The sequence below is a fragment of the Macaca thibetana genome, chromosome 2, assembly GCF_024542745.1.
Source record: "Macaca thibetana thibetana isolate TM-01 chromosome 2, ASM2454274v1, whole genome shotgun sequence".
Taxonomy (NCBI): Eukaryota; Metazoa; Chordata; class Mammalia; order Primates; family Cercopithecidae; genus Macaca; species Macaca thibetana.
The window spans coordinates 151,691,912-151,704,110 of NC_065579.1; the positions used below are offsets into that span (position 1 = coordinate 151,691,912).

Sequence of the window (12,199 nt, forward strand, 5' to 3'; positions counted from 1 at the left end):
ATAATGAAGGTGTATTATCCCAGTTTTGAAGATCAGGCTAATTTGTTGACATGAACTTGCAAAGATCTCTCTCAAAATTCAAACTCACTCCGAGAACAAATACAGATGCCTTCACCAGAGCCTCTGAGGTCCTATGTGACCTGCTGCCTGCCACTGCTCTCTCTTTTCCATTCTCCAGTTGGATGGCCATGTTTCTCTTTCTCGTACATGCCATGGTTGCTTACCACAGCAATATGTAGCTTCTGTACTCGTTCCGTCTGCCTGGAATGCTGGTACCACCCGGATCGTCACATGTCTTACTCCTGCTTACCCCTCAGGTCATTCAGGTCTCAGCTCAAAAGGCCCTCTGGGCTCAGTGAAGAAATCTTTCCCCATCCCATCTCCACTTTCTATTTTATTTCTTCATAGCACTTTCTCTATTGGAAATTGTCCTGTTTTTGCATTTATTTTTTGTCTTCCCTACCAGACTGTAAACTTCCTGAAAAGAAAACATATACAGCATCTGGAATAGGAATATTATTCTTCTAAACTTGGGACTTTTATAGTATTTTAAGTTTTCATGTTTGAGTTTTCATGAAACTAAAGGGCATCTGGTAGAGATGCTTATCATTTAGCTATGCCAAAAAAATTTTCCACTTGCCAGCTGCTTTTCCTCACCTGCAGATTAACTGTTGATTATATAGGCACAATCCTCTGGCTGCACAATTTATTTTGTTCTTCAGAATTGTTCCTGTTATAGAATAGCTGATCCCATCTCAAATACGACATTTACTATATTCGCTCCACTTTGAATTTTCTGAAGTTAATTTTAATTTCTATTGTAATGATGTGACTGTCTTTCTTAAAACTTTGAATACTGTCTTCTGTTTTGTACTTATTTGACATGATATGGTTAATCATGTTTGTGTTTTCTAGAATAAAATGACTTCCTATGAGAGCTGATGCCATCTTTTGGTGGGAAAAATGAATTAACTTTTGCCCAGTGACTTAAATTTGTCCTCAGGCAGAAAATTCTTACATATGCTGAAAAAGTTTCCACAACTTTACAAAATGTTCCTCAAGAAAATCCAAAAGACTGTTTTAATCCCACGCTTACCTAACAGTTTTCAGATTTACATTTTGGTATCCTGCAGAAACTTATTTGTCAGATACAGAGGTGACAAGGTATAAGAGAATCAAACAGGTTTTTGGTACAAATCAGACCTGAATTGCAAGAAAGTTTCACAGAAATGGATCATACAAGAATAAACCGACAGCTGTAGTCTGCTATTTTTGGAGACCCAGTCCTTTTGAATAGGCTGATACCATTGAAGTATATTATTAGGACCAAGAAGTCTCTTTAATAGTGGTCTTTAACAACATAATTACAAAAATATCACCCAAAGCACTCATGTCTACAAGGCAGCTCTGTTCTAGGGAATCCCTAAAAATGGTGTTAGGAAAGTAATTTTAAAGTTGATTTTAGGGCTAGGAAATAACTGAAATTGATTTCAGATCCCAGAGTAAGGGTAGTATTTTTTAGAACTTCCATTTCAACAAACAAAAAGCAGAAAAGTCCTCATTCTAACTTTTCCCTCTAGTTATATTGATATCTAGTTAAAATTAAGGGGTATAGAAGGAAAATAATGAGAAATAAACATTTGAGACATCATTTTTTGATACATAATTGTTCCCTCTTTGACCAATTTGGTGCTCAGAATAGGATGTGATCAATGATGACTCACTATAATTGGCTTGGAGATTTAACTAGAAAAATGAGGTATAATTCTTGTCAAAATAAGACAGGTCGATGTATTTTTAATATCAGTGATTTCCTACAAATACTATTTTCCCCTTCTGCTTCTTTAGCTTTTAGTTTTCTTATATTTTCCTAACTTAAAACTTCAAATAAAATGACTTAGAAATTACAGTGTCAATTTATTCTTTTAATATCCCTGAAACACTATATGAACCATAAAGTCTAGGTATAACATTATCCCATATCAATTAGATTCAAGTATTTAGATATTAAGGTGATATATGGCTCTTATTTGATCTTCCCAAATACGTAATTAGATTCTCCTCTGTATGGTAAAGTTGATTGCCTAATTTTGTTTTTGTGCATAGTAAAATGATTTGGGAAGTGAATGAATATTGTCTCTTTGGAAAATACCAAGAATAGTTTTATAGGCATTTGCCTAAAAGAGTGACATTTTCATTCTTTTCCTTTTTTTTTTTTTTTTTTTTTTAGAACAAATGGGACCTTTTTCCTCCTTCTGACTAATTCTAACAATGTGTTGTTGTAATAGGTTGTGATCAAAGAGAGTCTGATGAAACTGAAAGTCTTCACAGACATTGTGCATCAAAAAGGGATAACCATAGGAAAATACCTGCCAAAAAAGACCATAAATATATAATATCTCCTAATCAGGACACTGCCTGTTCATGGAAAGTTCTAATGACACTTCTACAAATGATTTCTTCTCAACCCTTTTAGTCTCCACGACTATTAATTTGTCTTTACTATTACATTACCTTTTTTGGACTCCATTTGTAGATGTTGTTCTCCAATAACACGGAAAGAGGCAGTTTAATTACACTGGAAATACATTTCCAGTCTCCAAAAAAACACCCAAGGAAGGGACTACTCCAGAGAAACTTTCTTATAGCAGCAAATTCTTTTTTTTTTTTTTTGAGATGGAGTCTCACTCTGTTGCCCAGGTTGGAGTGCAGTGGCGCAATCACTGCTCACTGCAACCTCTGCCTCCCCGGGTTCAAGCAATTCTCCTGCCTCAGCCTTGCCGGTAGCTGGGACTACAGGTGCTCATCACCACTCCCAGCTAATTCTGCATTTTTAGTAGAGACAGGGTTTTGCTGTGTTGGCCAGGCTGGTCTTGAACTCCTGACCTCAGGTCCACCCACCTCGACCTCCCAAAGCACTAGGAGTATAGGTGTGAGACACCATACCCATCCTGTTAGCAGTAATTCTATATAACGCATGTGAATTTTCTTGTAGTCTGAACAAGTACCCCTTTCTGACCTTTGCTTGTTTTACTTTTCCCTGAATTGCAATGTTTATTTAGGGGAGCCTATTTATCTTTAGGCTTTTTTCCCCTTCCTCTGTCCATGCACAAGTTTAACAAAATATTCTCACCTTGCCATAGCTATTCCAACAACACAGCCTCCAACTATGGACCAAAATCCAATCCAGCCAGCATCTACCTGTTAAGAAAGAAGCAGACACATTGAATATAAGACGATCATATTGCAATATAAAAGGAATGAAAAAAAGTCCTCTATAATCAATATGTTAATAGCTAAATGGATGAAATAAAAGAATTCACGTGTAACTAATGTATACAAGCATCTAAGAAAATATGTCCTTGATTAACTTTTTATTGGAATATTGAAGTCAACAAAATAATCAATGTCATCAAACAAATATTTTTCAAGTATGTACTACATGCCTGATGTTGGACTAGGAACTCTTAAAATTAAGAAAAGGATGGAAGATAGTCATAGCCTGAAAAAGTTTAAATATAACCAATATAGGAAACTGCTAGGTAATAATTAGATGCTAAAACATGGGGCAACAACTAAAAATATATCAGAAGGTGGAAGTCAGGGGGAAATGTGGGGCTGAGCAAGAGAGTAGACAGAGAAAAAGAAGTTGAGCTGGGTTTCAAACGTATAGCTTGTTCCCCTCTTGAGAAAACATTTCCAGCCCTGCCATTTACTAACTGTGTGACTCCGGGCAAATTATGTCTTTTTACCTATAAAATGGATTAAATGACATAATTTTTATACAGTACCCAGATCAGTGGCCAGGACATAGGAAGTGCTCAGTAAACATTAGCTGTTATTATTATTACTCACTGATGAGTCTTCTCCATCTATCTAGTCTCTTTCCTGCCTGTGCGGCCACACTTTTTCACAGCAATCTATGAATGCTGCCTACGTTTCCTCATCACTCCTGTATCTTTAACTCTTATTATGACTTGGTTTCTGTCCCAACTGATACTCTAGGTCTCAGTTCCTGCATTAATGGAATGGGGATAATAAAGTTTTTTGAGGGTTAAATAAGTTAATAAATGTAAAGTGCTCAATACATGTTAGTTGTTATGAAATAAATTTCATGTCTCTAATAATACTGGTACATCTTGTCTCCTCTTTCTCCTTCCCACAACCATCATGCTTGCTTTTATTACCTTCTTACTTCTTGAACCCTGTAAGAGCTTCTTAAATGGTTTTCACAATCTATTTTGCTCACTGTTGCCAGAATAATTATCCTAAGCATTCCGCGTCCCTGCTCGGAAATAGTTACTGGCTTTACTTGTGGTTACAGGACAAAGTTCAAACCTGACCTGGCACTTGAGCATTGTCCAAACTAGCTTCTACCTTTTGTTGTTTTTCGAGTCATATTTTTCATTACACTTGTGACAGGGATTGCCAGCTGTCCACCAAACGATTTCTTCTTCTACTTGGGTACTTAGCTAGATGACCTGTCCCAGTTCCTAGCTGGAACAGGTGACCATGTGTCAGCTCTCATTAATGGAAGTGAGCATAAGTGAAGTGTGCCACCTCCAGGTTAGAACTTGAAAGAAGGTGTATGCCTCCTCCATGCTTTCTCTCCCTTCCTGCCAGCTGCGCCCATGCATATAATGACAAGGTCCTAGGGGACAGAAGAGATACAAGTGGAAGCAGCTTCCGTCTCTTAAATCAGTGTGAGGAAAAGAGCTGTTCAAACTGTGGACAACTATCCTAGATTACAAACACTGTCCCAGATTGCAATGTGAATGACAAATAAATTTTTCTTAAGTCTCAGAATTTTGGAGTTCTACTTCTCCCAGGAGGATAGCCTACTCTAAGCGATACAGTAACTTTATATGAGTCTTTTGCTCTATTGGTGTTTGCTGCCGGAAGCAAACACGAAGGCTCTCAGGAGAAAGATAACATCCTGAAGCTTAAATTATCTCTGTATAGTTTTTCATACTATTGGCATTTGAGGCAAGATAATTCTCTGTTCTGTAGGACCACTCCTTTCACTGCAGCGCATTTGGTATCTATAATCCAAGGCCCACTAGGCTCCCACAAACAATTCCTTCTATCCTCTAGGTGAGTGGGGTCATGCTCTAGGTTAAGGACCACTGCACATTGGGCTGTACTGATGCTGGTACTTTCAGAACATTTTGTACTTTTCTACTTGCTTTGTTCATGACATTTGTCTTAGTTAATAAAATTCTACTCAATACTTAATTTAAAAATTAAAAAAAATTGCTTTCATTTAATTTTAAATTCTACTTTACTTAATAACTGGTATGATTCAGGGTCTCTATATCTCTCAGAGTTTGTACCAAGAAAGATACTTGGAAGGGCTTTTTAGGGTTTAAAACATGAAGCACAGATCTGCCAAATCAGTATCATTTTTTGTGTGCATGACATGGGGCCTTACTCTGTCACCCAGGCCAGAGTGCAGTGGTGCGATCTGGGCTCACTGCAGCCTCTGCCTCCAGGGCTCAAGTGATCCTCTCACCTCAGACTCCCAAGTAGCTGGGATTACAGGCATGTGCTACCACGCCCAGCTAATTTTTTGTATTTTTGGTGGAGACAGGATTTCGCCATGTTGCCCAGGCTGGTCTCGAATTCCTGAGCTCAAGTGATCCACCTGCCTCACCCTCCCAAAGTGCTGGGATAACAGGTGTGAGCCACCATGCCCAGTCAAAATCAGTATCATTTAAATGGGTGCTACACTTTTCCTTAACAGAACTGAGCATACTTGGAACACCTGCCATCCAGAAAAACAGGTGAGAAAAGTAAAGGAAGGCTTTCTTCTTACAGTAAAGGTGCTGCTATGGTCTGAATGTTGGTGTCCCTCCCAGATTCTTATGTTGGAACTTAATCCCTAATGTGATCATATTAAGAGGTAGGGGCCTTTAGGAGGTAATGAAGGGATGAGTGCCCTTATAAAAGAGGTTGAAGGGAGCTGCCTTGCCCCTTTGCCACATGAGAATGCAGCAAGAAGGTGCCATCTTGGAAGCAGAGAGTGAGCCCTCCCCAGATATAAATTAGTTGGCACCTTGACCTGGGACTTTCTAGTCTCCAGAACTGTGAGAAAATAAATTTCTATGATTTATAAATTACCCAGTCTAAAGTATTTTGTTGTGGAAGTCTGAAGAGACTAAAACATGTACACTAGGTAATTTAGATTAGTATTCTGGTTGAGAACTAGAAAACCTGGGGAAAATTTTATCTGAAGGCATCAGAGAGATAAGAAAATAATCCAGAATTCTGAAACCATGATCTAGGATGGGAAGATAATCTGAAGAGATAAGCATGGTATTTGGAGACAATTTTCCTTTAGGGTTGTCTGCTAATTTCAGAGAAGGTGGCTAAGGGACTGAGAAGTTATTGACAGCCTCACTGACCTAGAAGAAAAAATACCAGTTTAGGGCCTGCTGTGGGGTGGCCTTGTAAAAATCCCGCATTTTAACTGGGCACTCTGAAGGGCTACACCTAAGAGTAGGAGGAACTAGAAATGGAACAGCCTCCTGAAGGACTAAAGCCCAGCTTTAAGTGATCTCAAGCTCTGAAACTAGATTAAGGTGAATACCAGACTCCCGCCAGAAAAAATATAAATTCTCTCTGAAAGAAAACAACATCATCTTGATACTTAAATTATCTCCACAGCTTTTCATGTACTATGTCGAGCACTCAATCAAAAATAACTGAATGCATAAAGAGATTTTTTAAAATTACCAAATATCAAACATATACATAGACCTACAAGGGACCAAGATAATGGAATTATGAGATACAAATTTGAAGTAACTATTTTTAATAGAGAAAAAAAATAAGATCAAGCATTTCTGCTGAAATCTGTCAACTATAAAAAGAACCAAAGACAGGTTTCTTTGGTGGTGGCTCATGCCTGCAATCCCAGCACTTTGGGAAGCCGAAGCAGGCGAATCACCTGAGGTCAGGAGTTCAAGACCAGCCTGGCTAACATGGCGAAACCCCATCTCTACTAAAAATACAAAAATGAGCTGGGTATGGTTGTGCGCGCCTGTAGTCCCAGCTACTGGGGAGGCTGAGGCAGGAGGATTGCTTGAACCTGGGAGGCAGAGGTTGCAGTGAACTGATCAAGCCGCTGCACTCTAGACTGGGTGACAGGGCAAGACTCTATCTCAAAAACAAACAAACAAAAAAAAGAACCAAAGACAAATTTTATAAAATTTAAAGTAACTCATAGATGAATTTAATAGCATATTTGACAGAGTTGAAAACTGAAATAGTGAGTTGGAAGAAAAGATAGCTAAAATATCCAGTCTGAAGCATAGGAAGGAAAAAGAATATGTCATAACAACAACAACAACAAAAAAGTGGGTGATGGCCGGGCTCGGCGGCTCACGCCTGTAATCCCAACACTTTGGGAGGCCGAGGTGGGCAGATCACGAGGTCAGGAGATCGAGACCATCCTGGCTAACACGGTGAAACCCCATCTCTACTAAAAATACAAAAAAATTAGCCGGGCGTGGTGGCGGGCGCCTGTAGTCCCAGCTGCTCGGGAGGCTGAGGCAGGAGAATGGCATGAGCCCAGGAGGCGGAGGTTGCAGTGAGCCAAGACCGCGGCCATTGCACTCCAGCCTGGGCGACAGAGAGAGACTCCGTCTCAAAAAAAAAAAAAAAAAAAAAAGAAAGAAAAAAAGTGGGTGAAGAAAAGAAAGGTAAAAGAGTGGAAAATTCAAAAAACAGAGTAAAGAGACTTAGAGAATACAGTGTAAAGGTATAATGTATATAGTTAGAATACCCAAAGGAAATTAGAGAAAACAGAGCACGAGTTTTGAAGAGACACTGACTAGAAATTTTCAGAAATTAATGAGAGACATCAAGCTAACAAGACAACATTCAATAAGTTATGTAAACCTTAAGTAGAATAAATTTAGAAAAAGAATGCCACCTAGTTGTATCAAATCAAAGCAAAACTGCTGAAACCGACAATGAACAGAAAATCTTAAAAGCAGCCAGCTTTTAAATTTGAGAGCTGACTTTTCAATTAAAACAATGGAAGCCAGAAGAAAATGGAATTTTTTTTCAAAGAACCAAAAGAAAATGACTGTCAACCAATAATTCTATGCCCAACAAGATACAAACTTTAAAAATGAAGATAAAATGAAGACATTTTTAGACCAAAACAAATGATAAAATAAAATGCAAACCCCAAACTAAAGAATTTGTCACCCACAGACCTGTACAATAATCAAACAAAAACACTAATGGGTGCTCTTTAGATAGAAGAAAGATGATTACAGATCTGAAGACTGAAGATAAAGAAATAAAGAACAAAATGAATAAATATGAAGATAAATTTGAGTCAATGAATATCAACTGTATAAACAATAATGTCTTGTGCAGTTAAAATATATGACAGTAATAGCCCAAAAGATGGGAGAGGGTTAAATGAAGTTAAAGGGTTCTAAAAACCTTAGATTATCATAGAAAAGGTAAAATTCCAATTTGATAAGTCAAGTGTGCATTCTGTACTTTTTAGGGTAATCATTAAATAGTAAAAGAGTCTATAACTGCCAACCTAACAGAGTCAGGGGAAATTGAAGTAATAAAAAATACTTAATCCAGAAGGTAAGAAAGAAGGCAAAAAGAATAGAAAGGGCTGAACAAAATAAAGATGAATAGTAAGATGGTAGGTCTAAACCCAAACTTGTCAGTAATTATATTAAATATAAATGCACTAAATACTCCAATTAAAACACAAAGATGGCCCGACATGGCCCACACTTTGGGAGGCCAAAGTGCAAGGACTGTTTGAGCTCAAGAGTTCCAGACCAGTCTGGGAAACATAGAGACTTTGTCTCTACAAAACTTGAAAAAATTAGCTGGGCATGGTGGCGTGCACCTGTAGTCCTAGCTACTTGGGAAGCTGAGGTGGGAGGATCATTTAAACCCAAGAAGTTGAGGCTCCAGTGAGCCATGCTTCTGCCACTGCACTCCAGCCTGGGCAACAGAGCAAGATACTGTATCAAAAAAAAAAAAACCAAAAAAACAAACAAAAAAAAACCTCAAAATGGATTAAAGATTTAATCTTTTTCCCGTTTGCCCTGAGAGTACTCGCCAGAGGCGCTTTTGCAGCTGCAGCATTTACCCCAAGATATCTTCGCCATGAACTATCTTGCTTTTATGACTATTTTCACATCACTCTTAGTATATCAACTTTGGAGACAAAAGACATCATTCTACTTATAGCATTCTGTTTTTAGTAGTGGTATTTCCATTTACAAAACAGTAATTCTCAACTGCTGAAAATGTCAAATCCTAGAAAAAGGAGCATTCCTACGTGTGATGTTAACATCGTTCTCAGTCATTGGCTAGAGATTCATTTGAGGAATCTGATAGACGATTCTGATGATTCAGATGATTCTGATGTTAGTTCTGTTTAGAAATAACTCCAAGAACAGTTTTTATATTTTCATATTGAAAGTTAGTCAGATTTGCTTCAGCATCAAAGAGCATGTTTATATAAAATTAAATGAGTGCTGGCAGTGAGCTGCACATTTTTTTTCCCCTAAAAGGGAAAAGGGTTCAATGTAAGACTTGAAACTATGAAACTACTAAAAGAAAACATTGGGGGAACACTACAGGACACTGGTCTGGACAAAGATTTTTTGAATACAGCCTCAAAAGACAGGCAACAAAAGCAAAATTGCACAAATGGGATTACATAAGACTAAAAGGCTTCTGAACAGCAAAGGAAACAATAGAGGGAAGAGAAAACTTACAGAATGGGAGAAATATTCACAAACTATACATCCAATTAGGGATTAATAACCACTATCTATAAGAAACCCAAATAACTCAACAGCAAAAAAACCAATCCAATTAAAAAACAAGCAAAATACCTGAATAGACATTTCTCAAAAGAAGACACACAATGGCCAACAAATATACAAAAAGAAATGTTCAACATCACTAATAATCAGGGAAATGCACATCAAAACCACAATGAATAGCATCTCACCCCAGTTAGGATGGCTATCACCAAAAAAAGTAACAAATGCTGACAAGGATACAGAGAAGGGGGAGTGCTTGGACCCTGCTGGTGGGAATTAAAGAAGTACAGCCATTATGGAAAACAGTACAGAGGTTCCTTAGAAAACAAAAAATAGAACTACCATATGTTGTAGCAATCCCATTTCTGGATATATACACAATAGAAAGGAAATCAGTATATAAAAAAGAAATCTGCACTCCCATGTTTATTGCAGCACTATTCACAATAGCCAAGGTCTGGAAACAACCTAAGTGTCATCAACAGATGAATGCATCAAGAAAATATCAGATATATACACAATGGAATATTATTCAGTCACAAAAAAGAATGAAATCCTGTTATTTGCAGAAACATGGATGTTAAGTGAAATCATGTTAACTGAAATAAGCCAAATACAGAAAGACAAATATTGCCCGTTCTCACTCATATGTGGGAACTAAAAAGGTGGATTTCAGGAAAGCAGAACGTAGAATGATAGTTACCAGCTACTGATGAAGAAAGGTGGGAGGATGAAGAGAAGTTGGTTAAGGGGTACAAAAATACAGTTAGATAGAAAGAGTGAGTTCTAGTACTCAATAATACAGTAGGGAAATTACAGATAACAATAACTTACTGTACATTTCAAAATAGCTATAAGAGTTGTAAGGTTCCCAACACAAAGAAAAAATAAATGTTTGAGGTGGTAGATAGCACTCTTATCAATTTGATCATTACACACTGTGTACAGGTATCAAAATATTATATATCCCCCCAAAATGTGCAACAATTACATATCAATTTTAAAAATAAAATAAAAATGTTAAAAGCTGCTAATTTCAATAGCTTCAAAAAGTATCAAATACCTGAGAATAAAGCTAATAAACACACAGAAGGTATCTTTGCTGAAAATTATAAAGCATCATTCAGAGACATTGGGACCTAAGCAAATGAGGAGAAACATAATGATCATGGTTCAGAAAACTCAGTATTATAAAGCAGTTAATTTTGAAAATGATCTGTAGATATAAAAACTCTAATAGAAATCCCAATAAAGGGGGATATTTACTAAATATCAAAACTAGTGCTTATTTATAACACTAGTATAAATAACACAATTTGGTATTGGTGCAGGGACAAAGACACTAAAGGAATCAAGTCTAGAAATACACCCGTGTATAGAAGGAAACTTGCTTACAACAAAGATGAACAGAGGGCAGTGAAGGAAAAAAATGATCTTTTCAAACACTGATCCTAGGTTAACAAATATCTATGGGGAAAAAAGAAACTTAACCCCTATCTTATAATAAGTACAAAATCAATTCTAGGTTTAAATTCTAGGTAAATGTGACAGGTAAAAGAACAAAGCCCTAGAACAGCACTGTCCAATAGAACTTTCTTTGATGATAGAAATGTTCTCTATCTACACCGTGCAACATGGTAGCTACTAGTCTCATGTGGCTATCCTGCACTTGAAAAGTGCTACACAACTAAGGAAGTTATTTTTTACTTTTATTTCATTTCAATTGGTTTAAATTTCAAATTAAGTTTGAAGTTTATTTTGAATGTGGCTAGTAGCTACTATACAGGATGACACAGTTGTACAAGATAACATATTTATGAACTTGGAGCAAGCAAAGATTTATCTTTATCTTTTCTGCATTACAGCCTCAGTCTGCTAAATCAAACATCTAGAGTTTCTAAGAGTTGGTTTCTAATGATTGCTTTGTAAATTTTTAAACTTTTATTTATTTATTTTTTGAGACCACTGCACCTGGCCAAATAGGGGTCACACTTTCCTGTTTCTTTACATGTCTGATGCATTTTTTAAAAAAATTGTATACTGGGCTGGGCGCGGTGGCTCACTCCTATAATCCCAGCACTTTGGGAGGCCGAGGTGGGCAGATCACGAGGTCAGGAGATCGAGACCATCCTGGCTAACACGGTGAAATCCCGTCTTTACTAAAAATACAAAAAAATTAGCCGGGCGTAGTGGCAGGCGCCTGCAGTCCCAGCTACTTGGGAGGCTGAGGCAGGAGAATGGCGTGAACCCAGGAGGTGGAGCTTGCAGTGAGCCGAGACCGCGCCACTGCACTCCAGCCTGGGCGACAGAGCAAGACTCCGTCAAAAAAAAAAAAATTGTATACTATATGTTGTGGATGATACAATAGATTCTAGATT

At 37.5% G+C, this 12,199-nt stretch overlaps 1 protein-coding gene across 2 annotated transcripts in view; it reads right to left on the reverse strand.

The window, feature by feature from the left end:
* The window catches only part of SLC49A4 (solute carrier family 49 member 4), an 84,753-nt gene that overhangs the window by 21,489 nt on the left and 51,065 nt on the right, over positions 1-12,199 (reverse strand). For both annotated transcript variants that reach the window (XM_050781852.1, XM_050781853.1), the window contains exon 6: positions 3,134-3,201. In XM_050781852.1, the coding sequence (XP_050637809.1) occupies positions 3,134-3,201 (68 nt within the window). The remainder of the gene's footprint in view (positions 1-3,133; positions 3,202-12,199) is intronic.